Source organism: Gadus chalcogrammus, chromosome 6 (genome assembly GCF_026213295.1).
Source record: "Gadus chalcogrammus isolate NIFS_2021 chromosome 6, NIFS_Gcha_1.0, whole genome shotgun sequence".
Lineage (NCBI taxonomy): Eukaryota > Metazoa > Chordata > Actinopteri > Gadiformes > Gadidae > Gadus > Gadus chalcogrammus.
In genome coordinates this window covers 10466924-10486780 of record NC_079417.1, presented here as the reverse complement: position 1 = coordinate 10486780, position 19857 = coordinate 10466924, and the positions used below count along the sequence as shown (strand labels likewise).

The 19857-nt window shown below is 47.8% G+C and overlaps 1 protein-coding gene across 1 annotated transcript in view; it reads right to left on the bottom strand.

The window, feature by feature from the left end:
* Nucleotides 1-9772, bottom strand: part of LOC130384297 (probable E3 ubiquitin-protein ligase HERC3) — a 75880-nt gene extending 66108 nt beyond the window's left edge. The window contains exons 1-2 of the mRNA XM_056592420.1: nt 9702-9772; nt 7130-7364 (exon numbers count right to left, since the gene is read on the bottom strand). Coding sequence (XP_056448395.1) covers nt 7130-7364; nt 9702-9772 — 306 coding nt within the window. The remainder of the gene's footprint in view (nt 1-7129; nt 7365-9701) is intronic.
* Nucleotides 9773-19857: the final 10085 nt, after the last annotated feature.

The window sequence follows — 19857 nt, the reverse complement described above, 5'->3', positions numbered from 1 at the left end:
AACGCACACACACAGACACACACACACATGCATATTTACTCCCGCTGACACACCCAATGCAAGCGGCTGGTAATACATGTAGAACCAATCCGCACGCCCACACTGGATCCCTTAATCGAGCCGTGCTATTCTGTAGTGTATGGTTATTTCTGTTTATGCCCTACTGACTGCCTAATATCATGCTTTAATTGAGAGAAAATTGGCTGTTGGCAAGAAAAAAGAAAACCCCCAACCATGGATAAGTATTGCAATCAGTAATATTCTATTTAGTTAAGTGGCCTAAAATGGGATGTTTTGAGATCATTATTCAAATCACATTGACAAAATCCTATTATGAGAATGACTGATTTTTTTAAACCAGTAGGAGTATGCATACAGAGTTATTAATATATAATAAACATGCGACAGCGTGAGGCACCCCCGGGGGCGTATAAGGCGGGGAGCATGTGACACCAAAACAAGGTCACTGCTCCTGCACCCCATCTTGTTTGTTATGGTTGCAAACGGATCGTCCAAAGAAATTTTAAAGATGTAAGACAAGGCACACACGGCAAAGAGTCTGTGTGCAGAACAGGGTCCAGGCAGTGTGGATGACACCCTTATGTAGATCTATAGAGAACAGCTGCTTTTGGTCAGAAATACAAAGTCAGAGGAGGAAGCAAAGCAAGCAGGCAAGTAGGGACGGGCGAGATGCGTTCCACCAGAGAAGAATCTCTCGAGACGTCGGAGAGCCTTCCCTCTCTCTCTATCGCTCTCTCTCTCTCTCTCTCTCTCTCTCTCACTGTGGATGGAGATGGAGCCAAGGCTTGCTCCCCATCTCTCTCTCTCTCTCTCTCTCTCTCTCTCTCTCTCTCTCTCTCTCTCTCTCTCTCTCTCTCTCTCTCTCTCTCCCTGCGTCTTTTCTCCGACTTTATTTCGGCATCTTTAGTTCTCTCCCTCTTTCTCTTCTCTCTTTTACTTTAGTGTTTTTTTTTTTTAACTCAAGCCCTGCAGGGCCTTGAGAGGAGCAGAACAAGGGTCCTTTGAGGTGCCCCTAGGGAAGATGGGTACAGTAGTTTAGGTCGCCGTACATCCACACATGGTTCCCACATACTGTGCAGCTGCTTCAGCTCGCTGTAACAACAGATGACTGATAGAAGTGCACACTGTACACCAACTTCTTTCATAGCCTGCCAGCCCCCAACTCTCTCTCTCTCTCTCTCTCTCTCTCTCTCTCTCTCTCTCTCTCTCTCTCTCTCTCTCTCTCTCTCTCTCTCTCTCTCTCTCTCTCCTCTCTCTCTCTCTCTCTCTCTCTCTCTCTCTCTCTCTCTCTCTCTCTCTCTCTCGCTCTCTCTCTCGCGCTCTCTCTCTCTCTCTGTGCCACGTTTCAAATCCCCTTTCTTGCCTGTCTCCCTCACTCTTTCTGACTCCCTTCCGCTCCCCGTCTCCGCCTCTCTCCTGCGCCGTCTCTCCTGGGCATGTGTTTCCGTAGCTAAGGGTTGCTCCCGGCCCGACACCGGGGCCCCTGGCAGCATCCGGGGGGGCTGTTGGTGGGGGGGGTGGGGGTTTGGGGGGTTGGGGGAGGTGGGGGGGTACTGGATGATGGGGAAGCGGTCCGTGCCGGGGGTCTCAGGAGACGACTCAGACAAGGACTACGGGGTTGGCATCAGCGGTGGTCAGTGCTCAAATCAAACGGTCCGCCACCGAAGCGCAGCGAGAGCTTCTGCTCCCCAACAGCCGTTAGCGTACGGCAGGTATCAAACTGACACCTTCTCCCTTGGCTGCTCCTGACAAGGAGTTCTCTCGTCTAGGAATTAGCCGTACTTTGCCAAGAGCACTGGGGCAATTTGTACAGTTGTGAATAGATTTGATTCTCAATAGATGAGATAACTGTTTTTTTTCGTTTTGATTTTTTTATCCATATTGCTTAAAGCCCCGAGGATACAAACAGAGATGGCTGAAGGTGTGAGCTGTGATACGAAAGTAAGAAGCTACTTTGTTGCTTCTGAGGACTGATAAAGGTGATAAAAAGGCAGATAAAACACACCCTCCATTTTATGACTGTGTCTGTCTTCACAACACTGTCATGCATAAGACCGTTTGGTCGTTATTGAACCCAATAAGCAAGTTGAATTTTCTACTTTTTTTGAAGAAAATGTGACTAACTGCTAAACAATGCTTCTGGGAAGCCACTAATACTTCACATACTGCGTGTGTGTGTTTGTATATGTGTGTGTGCTTGTGTGTCTGGACGTGTGTGTCTCTGTGCCTCTGTGTGTCTCTGTGCCTCTGTGTGTCTGCATAATGAGAGTAAAAGAAGGCACAGGGATATATTTCCCAAAGATTTATCTGAGAAATCCAACCTGCGCTGAAAGGGGATCAGCTTGTGTGTTTACAAGGTGTGTCGTATTGCTTTGCAATGCAAATGCATTCAAAAAGCAGCGTAATACCGCGGTGCCATTGTAGGGGAATGATCACTGCATCGAGCAGTGAAGCCAGGCCTTTGATTGGAGCAGAATGTGTTTTATAGAGCTAAGCAATATGTGTGTGTGGGGGTGTGCTGCAAATAGGATATTTTGGATTTTTCTTTTTCTTTAGGAAGAAAGGAGGCATTAGCGAGGCCCGTGGCGCACCAAGGTGTACTCCGAAGCAAGACGATTAACATGAAAGGAAATGTATAATGATATTTTCCACTCAAGTGATACGGCAGCCGGAGAAAAGCCAGTAATCACATTATTATTTGTGTTAGAGATCAAGATCAATCAGGGTTACAGCGCGTCTCCCTGCCAGACAATCGCAGTAGATGTTGGCTTGTGTTGGGGGGAAACGCACACGGGACACAACATGAGGGATTTCCGATATTGGGGCTAGCGTCTGCGTGTGTGAGAATGCAAAAAGATGTGTGTGTGTGTGTGTGTGTGTGTGTGGGTGGGTGTGTGTAAGCGCACACCTGCATTCGCTAACTTGCGCCTGCATTACATTTCTTGTGTGTCTTTTAAATCGCCTATTTTGCGAACCGTAACGTACGTAAGCAATCCTACTATGCTCAAAGGCAAACAAAAGGACGGGCATTTGAGAAATGTAAAATCCCCCTCCTATTCACGAACACCGACACACACTCACTTACACACGCAAAAAAAGAAGGAATCGTCTCTCTCTTCACAGAGAGCTGTTAGTCTGAGTAGCAGTGTTTTGCTAATAGCACGCAGCGCTAGGAGGAAGTGGAGGAGGAGAAGGAGGCGCTGATGAAGCTGAATAGATGAGTGTAGAAGGAGCATCACTCTCTCTCTCTCTCTCCCTCTCCTGAGAGGCCCACAGTAGAGTGAGAGGCAGGCTCCCAGCGCTTCAGGTTAAACTCCAACACAGGCTGCCTCAGCAGGAAGAGAGAACACTGACACAAAGAGAGGCACAGTTCTACACTTTATTTATTTGCACACAATACTTGTGAGGAGGGCAGGCGAGAGCCTACGCGTCTCAGGGCCGGGAGAGAGGAAAATAAAACCCTCTCCCGACTTTCAGCCGTGGAGCGAAAAAAAGGAAAAGCATACTTTTTTATTTTTACTTGTTCTTCATACTTTTTTCGTACTTTTCAGATCCCTCCAGCAAACACGCGGCAACAAACGCTCAGATCGACCGTCGCGCTAACCGACGAGCGCGCCGGCGTGGGCACACGAGCTAGCGCGGGGCGAGTGTGCGAAATCCAAACTTAATGAGGGCTTTGGCAGCTCACGTGGAAAGCAGGCAGGCAGGCAGGCAGTGATTAACAGAACACTTCAGAGTACAAGGCACAGCGGTGCTCAAAGAAAACAGTGATGATCTCCACTTAATCGCGGAGGAGCCCAGAGCATCTGCCGCTAGGAGCGGGGCAGCGGCGGCGCTAGCGCTAGCGTTAGCGTTAGCGGCGGTGAGCTCCCGCTCCGCTAGGCTGTCATCTCCAGAGAGCCGCGGCCATATGCTCGGCGCCGCCGCGAAACTCGCGGCAAGTTAATTTTCTGACAAAACATTGGAATAAATATGACATTCAAACAAGTTGTGCTCAGCCAGGCTGAACGCGGGGATGCGGGCGTGCGCTGGAGCGGCGGCATGCGAAACACAACGCGTACACGTACACACGCACACACGCGTACACGTCCACACACGCGTGCACGTCCACACGCACACACATGTACACGCACAAACACACACATGTATACGTAGACACACACACACACACACACACGTACGCATATACATACACGCACACACACACACACATATACGTACACACACAAACCACACATGCACGCACACACGTACACACACAAACAAACACACACATACACACACACACACACATACATGTACAAATATACATACACGCACACACACACACACACACACACACACACGCACACACACACACACACACACACACACACATACATGTACAAATATACATACACGCACACACACATGCTCTGTTTTCATGATTACTTGAAGTAGCTCGCTTGCTTGGTTGGTGGGTTTTGCTGTTAGCTTTCATGTCTGTGGATTGCAGACAGTTGGAAACATACACTTCAGCTGGTCTGATTCACAACGGAGCCCTATGGAGCGGAAACACGCCACACACACCAACAAGTACACACGCCGAAAAACATAGCCCAGACCTTTAAAAAGATCACGTGACTCCCTCTGGCGAAGAACATTTATGCAACAGAACCCCTCCTCGTCAAGCACAGTTTTCTCAACAGTGAAAAAGTGAGAGAAAGGGCGAAATACCAATAGGAGGAAAAAAAAAACACAGAAACACAAAGGCACGCTCTCTTCTGTATACTCTCTCCGTCCCGGCAGTGCGGCATTAAAATAACGTCAACCACAGCGTTTATTAGAAGTCCTGTCGGACGGCCACTGGGCTGCAGGTGGAGCGACGCGGCGGGCGTGGAACAAAGGGCTTGCAGGTGTGAACGGAACAGCACACCTGATCACCAGGGACAGAGCAGGGGGGGGGGGGGGGGGGGGGGGGGGAAAGGGGTTCTCAGATCTCCCAACACCATCAGGTCCAAGTGAAGGGGAAATACAGGCCCTTGGGGTGGGGGGGGAGGGGGGGCAGTTTGAACGTACAGCTTCCCTTACAGACCAAAAAAAAGCTGTATCTTATTGTGTGTGTGTGTGTGTGTGTGTGTGTGTGTGTGTGTGTGTGTGTGTGTGTGTGTGTGTGTGTGTGTGTGTGTGTGTGTGTGTGTGTGTGAATTTGTATGTGTGTGTGTGTGTCTGTGTCTGGTTGGGGGCCCTCAGGGGACACCTAAGGCGGTGTGGATAACCCAGTCTGGACGTATGGAACAAATGCACAAAGGGAGGAATGAAGGAATAAAAGGATGTATAGCAAGAGATCAATATACTGTAAAGGGTGGAAAGACATTCTCTCTCTCTCTCTCTCTCTCTCTCTCTCTCTCTCTCTCTCTCTCTCTCTCTCTCTCTCTCTCTCTCTCTCTCTCTCTCTCTCTCTCTCTCTCTCTCTCTCTCTCTCTCTCTCTCTCTCTCTCTCTCTCTCTCTCTCTCTCCTTTCAACTGCCAGGTGTGGCTGAATAGTTTTAAGGGCCAGTAAAATATCTTTGTTAAAACTGTAAGGCATTATACATGGCAAATTCCCTCACGGCATATAGTCCACTACACTGGATATAATATTAATATTTTCGAAAATACATATATATTTTTTATCATGCCATAAGTTGTACGACGAGACAGCATTCAAATATTCGAATCAGACAAGAATACGAAATCAGGTCGATGAATATTAAAGTGAATGACACTAGCACAGACACTGGAATTATCTGATCTTTTTTGCAATCATTCATTAGTTTCCATGGCGTGTTTTTCTTTCAATGAATAAAAGGGTGGAAAGGATCTTTCCATTAAATGAAAGAACCTGAGACAACGTATAATTGGCATATTTTCACCCTTGTCTCCGTACCTCTCTCAGCCTCTCTCACACACACATACACAGACAAACACACACAAACACACACACACTCACACACACACACAGACACACACACACACACACTTTGCTGAGAGGCAATCATTCACCTAGACACTAGTCACATTGGTGTAAATTGACTTATTTTGCATGAGGAGAACGAGGAGGGGGTGTGGGATGCTGCAGAGGGCGAGCGAGGGGCTTGGTGGTGGTGGCGGGGGGGGGGGGGGGGGGGGGGACTGAATCAAATAATATATGAGTAGGCAAAATTAAGCTCCCAATGCAAGTGGAACACTTCACAAGAGAGCCAATTTCAATTCCACAGCACTTAATTTCGGATTGGAATGGTTCAACAGCCTGCGACTGGTGTGGGGCGGCATGTAAGGACAGAGATAGAGAGACAACTAGCAGAGAGCCATCCAAGCCCTTGAGGGATCCATCATACAGCCCTGCCAGCCTTACGCCCCCATGTCTCTCTCTCTCTCTCTCTCTCTCTCTCTCTCTCTCTCTCTCTCTCTCTCTCTCTCTCATCATCACCCTCTCTCTCTCTCTCTCTCTCTCTCTCTCTCTCTCATCATCACCCTCTCTCTCTCTCTCTCTCTCTCTCTCTCTCTCTCTCTCTCTCTCTCTCTCTCTCTCTCTCTCTCTCTCTCTCTCTCTCTCTCTCTCTCTCTCTCTCTCTCTCTCTCTCCCTTTCTCTCTCCATCTCTCACTCTCATCATCAACCTCTCTCTCTTTCTCTCTCCCTCTCTTACACACACACACACACACACACACACACACACGCTCACGCTTGCGCACATGCACACACACAGAACGAATTCATAAAATAAGACATCACAATGTATCACTGTGTCATTGTGGACTTGGAGGAAGGTGCCGCTACTAATTTGTATGTACTGTGTTTTCTCCGGTTATGACCTTGGTAGTGAATACATTACAAGCAAAGGTAAGCAGGCATGCATGTGAGAGGAATGTTTACTAGGGAGGTACAGCCATAATACATGTTGAAATGTATCTTCAGTATTTGTCACAGTCATCTACAACCTTTATCAATGGGATAGGATGTAGCCTTGTGAGATTGGCTGTGTCACATCGACGGTTGTATAAAGGGGAAAGGTTGCATACATTTTTATTTTGCATTTTACTACTGGTAACGGCAAATAATGGATTTTCTTTATGAGAGGGCTGCACCTGGTTCTCCTTGTAGTCTGGCCTCTTGAAGTCGTAGCCAAGCTGAGCGTAGAAGTTGTTCCCGAAGCTGTAGGCCTGCCCAGTGTCGGTCCAAACGAAGGAATGTCTGCTTCCACAGGCTACTCCCACAACAGAGACTCCACCCACATGTAGGTCACATCCTAAGCCTGCCTGTTGCTTTGGCAAGATGACTTCCACCGGTTGGTCCTTAACCGTCTTCCCTCCATCGCCCAGCCTGAACGATGAAAGGTCAATATCAAATTATATTATGTCGGTGTTGATCATAGAGTCACTGTTCCTGGACTAATCAACATACTAAAGATGAACGCTAGGTAACTATTCTAGTTCAGCATAGTAAGGGAAAACGCTGGTAACTATAATAGGTGCAGAACAGTAAAGGTAAGCACTAGTAACTATTCTAGTTCAGCATAGTAAGGGTAAACACTGGTAACTATACTAGTTCAGCATAGTAAGGGTAAGCACTAGTAAATATGTTGGTTCAGCATAGTAAGGGTAAAGTCTGGTAGCTACACTGGTTTAGCATAGTAAGGGTAAACGCTGGTAACTATACTAGTTCAGCATAAAAAGGGTAATCAGGTAACTATACTAGTTCAGCATAGTAAGGGGTTATCAATGGTACCTATATTAGTTAAGCATAGTAAGGATTAAAAAGTAACTAGTATAACATAGTAAGGCTGGTAATTATACTAGTTCAGCATAGTAAGGGTAAACGCTAGGACAAACCCTCCTGTCTCCTATCAATTGTTGCATTTATATATTTATTTGTTTGTTCATTTTTCATAATTAACCTCAGACAAAATTGAAGGTTAATATATGACAGCAGCCAACTGATCATTGTCCCTTGGTATACTGGTAGACACCCCCCTTTGTAGACAACATCACTGGTATACACACCCCTTTGTACACAACATCACTTTTCCCGTAGTCTGGCTGAACGGAAGTGGACAGCGTCTATTGCTTAGCGGCCGATTTGGCCGCGACTCCTCCCCTTCCGGTTGCTGGCGTTACCAAGTTTTCGAAATTGTTTGTGGAACTAGACATCCAATCTTGTTTAATTTTAATATAATGTAATTACTGATTACTGACTATCTGATTTCATTACAATGGTAGGACCACAACATAGCCTATTTTGACATTACCTTGGAAAAGCCCAGACTCCGTCTGGCAGGATTCTCCCCGGGGACGATGCGTTTGCGGTCATGACTATCGCCGGTTGGTGTGGATTTGGCGCATCGTTTCACTCTGACAGCGGCATGAGCGTTTGACATGGATTTAACCAATGAACCGATCCGTTCCACTTCACAATAGCTCCTACGGTATTTCTTTAGTAGTGTTCTACAAGAACCACATATAAATGTTAAAACGTCGTTCGTTTTTATAGGTCCCGTGGGCCAAAGTGTATGGTGGCTTGAAATCATCGTGACAAAGAATCAAACGATGTTTGTTCTTTTTATCTATAAAATTATCTCCACATAGGCGACATACATCGTTAATGGTTTTTTGTGGCGTTTGGGATTGAGCCATTTCTGACAGCCTCTGAACGTCAAGAAGTTCCGTCAAAATAATTTCCCCCCCGGCACTATTTTGCATGGACACCGCTGCTGCTTCCCGGGCTTAGCCCCGCCCTAGACGATTGTGATTGGTTTAAAGAAATAAAACAGGCCCGCCCAGTTTCCCCACGGATAGACGGCTCGAGGTAGCGTGGCTCCAGACCATTCTACTTGCTGTAGTTTGGTCTGGCTTTGCGAGACTACTTTTCCCGTAGTCCTACACTAACACTACTAACTACTAAGTAGTTTTCTTTCGGGTCGGCTCATCTTCCAGGAAAGTAAAACAACTGAACACGATTCCATTTTCCTGGAGAGACAAATGAGTTTACCTATAGACCCGGGTCTCCAACCAATTGCGCTTCCTGTATCCACTTCCCCAGCGAGAGGGCAACAAAGAACCTTCAAGCCCCCTCGCTTCAAGACGACATGGTCAAACCCCGCCCACGCCTGGCGCCACCGCCGCCGACGCCCTGTGACCCCGTGAGCTCCCAGCAGCCCCCCAATGCATCTCCTCCTCTGCCGCTCGCTGGTGGAGACAATGCTCCTCATCTCGCTGTTTGTTTTCCACCGAGCCAGCGTCATAACCCGCAATGCCCCAGCCATAGCTGCTATAGTGTCTGTCGAAGGGATAAATAAATAAACATACAACAAACCCGACAATGAAAAAAAATGTCTTCTCCATTATTTTCACCAACGGGGGAGGAACAAAAGGTCTTCACCCCCCGTCCCCCGCGAGAGCCCGTATTGATTACAACAATGCTTCAACTCAGACAGGACCACTCTGGGGTCACTGCTATTTCCATCACAAAGTTTGCCAGTTTAGATTTCCACGGTGCACCACTCGTACTCTTCCCCTCTCCCGTTCTCTCTCTCTCTCCCTCTCTCTCTCTCTCGCCTCCAGTGAGGCAGGCGGGCGGGCGTGCGGGAGGGGGGGGGTGCGAGCGAGCGAGCAGAGGCGTTTGCAGATATCAGAGAGTCGCTTGCGTAACCAGAATGCTCACCCCTTGCTCCGCACGTGGGTGTCTACGCGGTGCTCCGACCGGAGGCTCCTCTTCAAACTATAGGATCCCATAACGAACACATAGGCTCTTCATACCCCCCTCCATCTCCCCCACGCACCCCCTCTTCCCTTACAGGTTCAGTACAGCGATAGTAAAGAAAATGAGAAGAACGGTGAAGGGGGAGAGACAGTAAGAGAGAAAGAATGAATGGAAGAAATTTTTAAAGAAACAAGGAAAGAAAGGATGGAAAGAAAGACGTACAGAAAGTATAAACGAAAAAACAACCAAATGGAGGATGGAACAAAATAAATAAATAACTAATGAAAGAATGAATGAAGTGAATAAAGAACGAACGAAATAACGTACGAAAAAACGAAAGAAAAAGGGTTGAGACAGAGAAGGGTTGAAGAGACCGATGGGAGCCAACATGTGAGTAAGAGATGATGCAGGTATTACTAAGGGACCGTCTTAATGGCCATCTACTGTAGGCCCCAGGGCCTCTGATGTCAATACAGCCAGACTGGCCCCTGGCTGGATGATTATTAATGAAGAGAACTGATCAGGAAAAATTAACTAATCACCCTCCTGTGTTTATTTATCCGTCCCGATACAAATTTGTCCTCTTCTTTCCCATCCGCAGTCAGGTCATTTATTTAAGCTAGCACCTTGTGCATGCTTCTACACAGCTCTGGGTTAACTAATAATGCAGTGGGTAAACACATCTAATAAAACTAACAAAACAACACAGATTTGATTTAATAACCTGTATGAAAGCTTGAAAAAAGGATAAAGGTGTTCCCAAAGTTTGGAAACCAACTTACTGTCCACTGGTGCCATTGCCCCAGGCAAAGATCCTGTTGTCATCTGGTGGAGGAAAAGAAAGAAGATTACGATAAAAAGTCAATAACTTGATGTGAAAATGTAGCACACATCATAACAACACTGTATACCGCAGTGCATCCTTCCATGGGTTATTTTATTATCATTCTCCTTGTCTTTTGTATGGAGGTGAGCGGTGAGTGTTTGGGTCGACAGTGGGTGTGGAGTGTCCTCCTCTGTGTGTGAAGTTTGATTAATACAGCATCGACAGAGGGTTCAGAGACAGGGGCCACCTCTCACACGCCCTGCTGTAAAATAATGAGCCTTCAGGCACGAAGGAATAATATACAAGTGAAAGGAGCAGAGAGGAGAGGGGAGGAGAGGGAGAGAGAGACTTAGTGGATCTCAGCCCATGGCGCTGTATTCAAATGAAACGAGCCGCGCAGGCCATCCTAACTGATTAGACTTGTCTCAGAGAGAGAGAGAGAGAGAGAGAGAGAGAGAGAGAGAGAGAGAGAGAGAGAATGTACATACTTTGTACATGTACTTGTGTTTAACTGTCACCTCTCTGCTCTAACAATCCAACTACACACTGAACCATTTGCATATGCCTTCTATAAATACCGGGACCACTACCTGTACCCGCAGTCATTTTCCAGTCGTGTTGGAACACAGAGACAAGCCTTATTGGTCTTGAGGGAGCTAAAGCAGCACTGGGGTAACAGCCAATAGCGATGGACTTTGCTCATCAAGCCAGACGAGCTCTCATACATTATAGAGCAGGGTACATGATTTACCTAAGCTTGTCAAAAGAGAAAAATTATGAGGCAAATACGGAGTAATAAATTGTAATCCGTGCTGCATATGTTTGACTGGTGACCCTTGGCATTTTGGGAGACGTTTGTCGGAGCTGAGGTTTCGTTACCAAATTTGAAGCACATGCAAATAAATGCATCAAAGGAAATGGAAGCGCCAAGTGGAACTTGGAAAAATTAAAAGGCTTTTTCCGCCAGAACTATGACCCAGAATCCGTGTGATGATTTTAGTTTACAGTAGATTTAGTGTATGATATAAAAGAAAACATATGCGGTTGAGTTGGAAATGTCGATGTCATCATTTGAAGCGTGGATTCACGGGTCAGAATTTAACGGCCTCGAACTTGGAAGCAACATTGCAAGGCAGAACTTTTAAAAAATTAAATCGATTTTTACACTTTGGCGCCAACGGAGCGTCCACAAAACCGCGTACTGCCTTAACCTAGCCCTGAGTACCTCCCTCTGATCCCCCCCACCTTCCCCCCTAGACCTTGCAATAAACACAACGACACACGGTGAATCCAGCCCCGGCAGCAGCTAATGTGAGGAGCGTGTTATGAGCTTTTAAGTGCTCCTGCAGAACCGCATGTGGTAATAATTTACATGAAATTATATCCTTGAGCCCGACTCTGAACGTATAGCCCACCAGACCGACCGCACAGTCATTATGAGTTACTGCTAATTAACACGGCACCTCTGGTCAGAGAAATAAGAAGGAAAAGAAAACTGCGTAATGAAAGGAAGTAGATTAAAGGACTGCACTGTTTAACACCTAAATCCTTAAAATGTGAGGGTGGACAGGGCTCAAAGAACCTCCATACTACTACGGCTGCCATTATCGGCCTCTGAGTTTGATTGTATACAAGTACCCATGAGCTTGCTGCTATCGCCGTCCTCCCGGAACAAAGACCAGAAACTGTTCAGGAGTTCAGGGTTTGAGTTACTCTCTCAAACTTCGCAGTGAACCTCGGCATGATTAAATAGTTATGAGGAAAATGCTGTGGGATAAAGACAGATGAAAGACAGATGCTGCTGTCGTTTCCTATCATCGTTTTTGGAGTTCTGTGTTTTGTTTGGTTCTTTTTAAATCCTTCGAAATCTCGCATGTGAGTGTGGTGAATAAGTGTTTGTTAAGCCCCAAACAAAACAAAAAAGTTTGTCGCGCTTTGGGGCTATGCTGCCAAACAGAAAATGTAAGATTTTAATAATGTGTATTTGCAGCCGATACAAGAGCAAATACAACCAAGCGCACGGGTCATTAATATTCGACTATCAGTACTTCTTTCAGCCCTAAAGTTTATTTTCTTTAAACAACAACACTACTTCAGTTAGCCTGTCTCCTTCCCCACAGTGCAGGTAGGACAGACAGCAGTGGGGCCCCAGCCACACCTGGCACTTCACGTAAGATACAACAAGCATCCACCAGGAAATCCTCGCGGCGCCTTTGTGATGGAGGTCCATACACCCCAGTTCATCCGTGCAATATTATCCAAACATCCATGTATCCCAACAGCTTGGAGTGAGGACCCCTGCATTCAGTCACCTTGTCTCCCTCACGATGCTCCGTTACCCCTGACAACGGCAGATGTTCCGGCGCAAAACCCCACCCGCCCCCGCCCCCGCCCCAGCCACCCCACCTAAACTCTCTCCCTCTCTCTGTGACAAGGACAGGGGGGGGGGGGGGGTCAGTGGGGAGGGAGAGGGGGGCCAGTGGAGGGGCAAGGAGGTGGGCCGTGCTGCATCAGGCTGACATATGGGACTGATGGCCAGGGGTGGGGAGCTGACAGCTACGGCGGGCCGGCTGCACAGCCTCTGCTGTACCGGGCCCCCGGTAACCCCCCCCCCCCCACCCCCCCCCCCCCCCCCCCCCTGCTCCGCACTGTCGTCGGGGGCAACTAGCAGCATCCCAGGCGGCCGGTGGGCCTGCTTTCCTGTGTTTTTTTTGTTTTTTTCCGTCCTCATATAAATAGCACGTCCCATTATTCTTCGGGCTCCCCAAGGGCCACAAGGTCTCAGGCATCATTACCAGGACTAAGGATGGGACTTCGCGGCTACCGTTGCACACACCCTGCCTCCAACCCCACCCCCACCTCCACCCCCACCCCCCACCCACCACCAGTCTCTCTCTCTCCCAGCACCCGCCACCCCCCCCCCCACCCCCTGCCTCCAGCATATGTACGCATGCGCCACCACCCCCCTATCCCCTCCCCAGCAGCACTCCTAATTATAGGTCAAGCACTCCTTTTGTACAAAATTATGAATCCCATTTCGGCGGTATCGTGGCAATGCGCGGGCAAGGGTATGAGATAACGCCGCTCCCGGTGTCAAGAGTTGGGCTATGGAAGAAGAGGGGGAGAAGAGGAAGAGGAAGAAGTAGGGGGAAAGGAGAAAAAAAGAGGAAAAGGGGGTAAAAATTGGAGCAGAGGGGAAAATATTTTCAATTATAAAACTGAGCTAATTTGGTATGACCAGCGACTGTCATGCATGGTGACGGAGCTCCATTATGCAGTCATTTGGGCTCTTTCAAATTAGTTATGTTAATGTCCTGCGTGTGAATGTAACACTTGGATGGGACAAGATTTCAGCAATTAATTTCTACAGTCAGCGGAGAGACAAGCAAATTTATTTTCCCCCTCTCAGGGAATTGGTGGTGGATGAAGTGAGCAGGGGAGAGAGCATTCTGGAGCAGGGAACAAGCTAAACACAAGACCTAAATAAAGCCTTAACAATGGGAGCCAATGCCTCCTCATTCATTCAATTGACAATGTTTTGCAGCTTAAACCTGTTTTATTAATTATGTTTGACATTTCCTTAATTAGTTTCATTTACACCAAATCAATCCCTGCCGCGGTACGCCGTCATTTATCATTTTAAAAAATTTGCATAGCCGGTGCTGACTTTTTCTACTTAATTATACATTAAAAGTGTCAGGCGTGCTTGCTGCCTGGCATTATCTGAGGCAGAAAGGTTTGTGGCTGGACGGGGGGGGCATTAATCATGGGGGCGGGCGGCGGTGAGGGCCAGCAGGGGGGGGGCTGCTGCCTCGCCAGCGGGGGGGCCGCGCGGGGATTCTCATTTTCCAAGCTTGACGCTTCCGGGGCCATGGCGACCTCGCTGACCTACGGCGCGAGGAAGACAAATCAACGACCTCCAGCCCCCCCAAAACAAACCACAGCTTGTTTACGGACGCGGGGCGAGGGAAGGGGGGCGAGAGGAGGAGGGAGGGGAGCGAGGGAGCGTTACCGGGAACAACATATATAGATGAGGAAGTGGAGCCACTCGTATTAAACAGGAGGAAAACAATACAACAGCGGCTATGGAGATTTGGAGGTGAAAAATGCTGTATGATAGAGGAAGACTTCTGGTTTAGAATATGTTGTGGATAGCTGAAAAACAGCAGAAGAAATGCCAGCCGATATATATTCAGACCGTACACTATGGCTGCAGTCATTCAGCATGGATAAGCAATGATTCAAAGCATGAACAGACACACGGCCCCTCAAACAGCGCAACACAAATGTTGTTTCAGTGTAATACTATCATCGTCTCTATCCGCAAATCAATAATAACCATCAGTCCTGTTTCATTTCAACTGCGCCGGGTTCCCAATTGGCCTGGGTTAAATGGCTGAGTATGGCTGCTACTTCCCCCCTTCGGCTAGTTGGTAAACACAGACTCAACTGACAGCTCAGAGAGCTGGCAAGCTCACCCCCAGACTAAAATCCGGAGTGTTGAGGTGAACACAGCTTTACAAATCACCCATTCAGGAGCCCAGACTGGAGTTGGCAGGTAGGCAGTACCACGGCGTCAGGAGGGAAATGACGAGTGAAGAGTTTCAGTGAGAACCAGAGCAAGTTGTGGTGAGAGGAAGACCGGAGGGCAGCCAATGGGTGCTAGCTGCCATGTGTTTGGTCCTCACTCAAACAAGCATTCATTGTTTTTTAAATCCAAAATCTAAATTCTATGGAGTGCCAATTCTATGAAAATGCACGCAAATCAAAATAATTCAATGCACAAAATACATGTTTATTCCACAATGGAAGACAAAAACTGCAAATATCAGGACTTAAGACCACGTTGTACATATCATTTTTTCTACTAAATGGAAAACCCTTCTTGGTTTCACAGTAGGCATCGCACAGGTCAATCTTCGGCTGCAGCATTGCTTTCCCTCGAATCCAACAGCGAGCATGAAATGTCCGGTCACAGACGCAGTCTGAACATGCAGCGCGCCACATGAGGCATTCGAATCAATGAGAGAAGAATAAATCTGGCATCGGCGGGCGTAGAGCGAGGGCGAGGGCGAGAGAGAGAGAGAGAGAGAGAGAGAGAGAGAGAGAGAGAGAGAGAGAGAGAGAGAGAGAGAGAGAGAGAGGTCCGTCCCAAGCCACTGATCCCTCATAAAGCCAGCTGAACAAACTGTATCAAGATGTAAAGACGAGGAGGGCGGAGCAGGAGGAGGAGGAGGGGGAGGAGGAGGAGGAGGAGGAGGAGGAGGGGGAGGAGGAGGAGGAGGAGGGCCGCTGTGGCCATGGCTCTGTCTGCAACCTCCTTCAAGGACAGCGACACAAAAGGAGAGGCGGGGCACAGAGAGCTGATGAAGTGGCTAATGCCCTGGCATGCCCCAACAGGAGCAGCAGGGGGGCTTTGGGGAGGTGTGCGGGGGTATCAGAGGGGCGGCCAGTGGGCGTCTACCGGGCACGCCTCACCGCCCGGGCCCAGCCCAGCCGCTCAGTGTGCCTCCCAGAGTCATTAGAGCGAGCCCTGCAGGGACCAGGGCGATGCCCCTCATTGGAGCAGGGGAAGATCAATTCAGGCTAAGCTGGAACCTAAAATCTAAAGTTTTCAAACTGGATATCAACTGCAGTGGTGGGGGATGGGTGTGAGGCGATGAATCAAATATCATTATTCTAGAAAGTTACCAATAGGCATATTAAGTTTCTATTCTGTCGGAGGAACGTTGAAATAGGCCGTGGATACTCTTCACTCATGAAAATATAATTTATATAAGTGATCACTTGGAAAAGTAAAAATGTCTCTTTCTCTTTTCAAGTTCCCCCCCCCCCCCCCTTACATTGCCATCAATTCCCCCGTACCAAAGTACCCCCTTTAAATGCAAAACATTTCCTCTATCAAGGATTAGGCTTCCTTTCAGGATGTACGCCAGAGCCTTTTGTGAAAATACGATGATGAATTCATGGGGCTAAAACTCTCGGCTAGTTTATACACAGAGAGCGAGGGAGAAGAAAATACGTGAGGGGGGGAGGAAGTCTGGGAGGGAGGGAGGGAGGGAGGGAGGGAGAGGAGGGGCGGAGAAAAATCACCTATTTGGATGGCATACATTACCATTACTCTTGTATTGTGTCTCCACTTTTCATAATGACGGGGATAAGTGTCCTGCATGGAATGCGTATCTGCCGACAATGGCGGCAGACATTACTTGGTTAAAGGCTTAGGGTCCTGTGGGTAAAGAGAGCAGGAGAATAAAGAGTATCCGTCATGGCTAACGACCTATAAGGATAGCACATTGCCTTTATAAATCACTAGATCTTGCTGTTTATTTAAATTCATTGGTGCCTCATTATAACTGAGCTATGCACCTTTAGGTCCGAGTTGATTAGGAGTGCCATAGCTCAAAATGGCTTTTAATTCAGTGATACGCAGCCCTGACCTTGGTGGCGTAACCCTGACTAAAGCACGCGGCGACTCCCACATTAATAATGATGCTACCTTTACTGGGCTGCTGCTACTTAAAATATGTATTATTAGTTACCAGAGAAGGCACATTCATCACTCCAAATTACCCTTCGGTGTAAAACTACTTAATTCCGGGTCCCTGTACCCCCCTGCACTATTACCTGCTCTTTAGAAAGGCCCGGAATTAAACGTGGGGATGAAATGTCAGGGTAATGGGGAGGAGGATGCAGCTTGATTGGATGTACACTTGATCATTCCCAAGTGGCCTTCTCCTCATCTGGACCTTATACCCACTCTCTCCTCCACCTCCACCTCCTCCTCCTCCTCATACAGACCTTATACCCACTATCTCCTCCTCCTTCTCCTCATCTGGACCTTAAACCCACTCTCTCCTCCACCTCCTCCTCCTCATTCAGACCTTATACCCACTCTCTCCTCCTTCTCCACCTCCAGACCTTATACTCACTATCTCCTCCTCCTCCTCCTTCTCTTCCAGACCTTATACTCACTATCTCCTCCTCCTCCTCCTTCTCTTCCAGACCTTATACTCACTATCTCCTCCTCCCCCTCCTCCTTCTCCTCCTCCTCCAGACCTTATACTCACTATCTCCTCCTCCCCCTCCTCCTCCTCCAGACCTTATACTCACTATAATCTCCTCATAAAGGGAGCTTCCACATCATCAGCCTTGGCAGACTTTTCAAGAGTCAACAAAGGTATTTATATCATAAGAGAAACAGATTTATTATGGTGAACACTCATTAATATTACCTGTAGAAATCCCATCTCCTTACTGAGTTTGGAAGAATGAAAGCTTTATGCCGCCATAGAGGTATAAAGCTTGAACACTTATTTCATGGAAGGCAGCTTATGAAAAAGTTAATTATGAAGACAAAGAAAAATTTAAATTTATTTTACATGCAGACAGACGTTGAGGTGCACAAACACACACGCACACACACACACACACACACACACACACACACACACACACACACACACACACACACACACACATAAAAACTCACTATCTCTCTCCTTCTCTCCCAAAAACTCAAATACACAGACACACACAAATGAACACACACACACACACACACACACACACACACACACACACACACACACACACACACACACACACACACACACACACACACACACACACACACACACAGAGGGGCCGACACAAACACCTTCAGGCGCTGCTAGATAGAGACGAGGAGGGGGAGCCTGCAGCCACTAAACACTTGTCATTGTTTATCCCCTGTGTGCCCACCAGAGACTGATTACTTTGACCAGTTGGCTAAATGATTAGATCAATTAGGTGCTTTAAAGTGAACATCAACTGTGGCCTTCTGCAGCCCAGAGACCTGTGGGACCCAGTCCATCAGAACCGCCTCATTAGGCTCACTGGACCCGGCCCAACACACCACAGCACAAAGAATACAGAGGCACGGAGAGGGGGGAGAGTAGGAGAGAGAAAGGGGGAGAGAGGGAGGGGTGTATATACAGTATATACACATAGATATATACACATTCAGACATACATGCATGCATAATATATACAGAGAGAGAAAGAGAGGTAGGGAAGAGAGAGTGATGGAAGTAGGGGGTCGAGAGAGAAAGAGTGAAAAAGAGGGAGAGAATTAGAGAGAAAGAGAGTGTGAAGAGGAGGGGCACATAAAGGTAGAGGGAGGGAGCGGTCAAGAGATGGAGAGGGAGAGGTAGGGAAAGAGAGAGAGCGAGAGAGATAATAAGTTGAGAGGGTGAAAGAGAGGGAGAGAGAGAAAGAAAGTGAAAGAGAGGGAGTGAGGGATAGAGAGAAAGACAGGGTGAAAAGGAGGGGGAATATAGGTAGAAAGAGGGACAGAGAGGGACAGAGAGAAATCAAGGGAACTTCAATAAGTGCCTAAGATGTATTCCTAAGGCAAAAGGCCCATTGGGATTGTGTGTGTTTACTGGATGCAATGTCTCACAAACACCTAGGAAAACAATACAAAGCGATCTAACCCAAAACATAAATGAGTGTATTCTGAGCGGTAGCCACAGAACCCCTGTGTTGTGAGACCAATGGGAATAAAGTGCAGTACAATCATTCCCTTTTTTTTCATCTCTGAGGGTTACATCAAACCAGTCCAGTAATTATTTACATTATACCAGTGGCAACATCCACGTGAGGAACACAGAGCAGGCCCTGCCACAGACATATTTTGGATATCAAACAGGCGCGCTGTACATAAATATATGCACAACACTTTAACAGTTTCTGCTCATCTGAGTAAGTGGCACGGGTTGGATCAGCGGAGGGAGGGGGAGAGAAAGAGACGTCACGCACGTTCCATCAGATGTCGAATCAATTAGTCACGACCATCTTCCCAGAGTCAGAAATAACCGCTCGGCCCCCAAGTCCCCGGGGAGCCAGGGACGGGGCCCTGTGCAGCACAACCCAGGGAAGGAGGAGAGAGAGAGAGAGAGAGAGAGAGAGAGAGAGAGAGAGAGAGAGAGAGAGAGAGAGAGAGAGAGAGAGAGACGAGGAGCCAGGCATCCGAGGGGGGGGGGGGGGGGGGTAAGTTAAGAGAAAGATGGGCAGAGGAGAGAAAGAAAAACGAAAGAAACTAGGAGCCGGTGGTGTGGTTGAAGAGGGGGGAGACGGAAGGGGGAGAGAGGGGGAGAGGGGTTGGCGGTAGGGGGGGGATAAATAATGCTGTCTGTTCCGTACCACAAGAGCGTATAGCGTCGCTATCGCTCCCCTGGATTTCCATGTATGCTTTTCTGTGCTCTGAGCCGCTGTAGCGCTTTGCATATCTGAGGGTCGTTCTTTCCT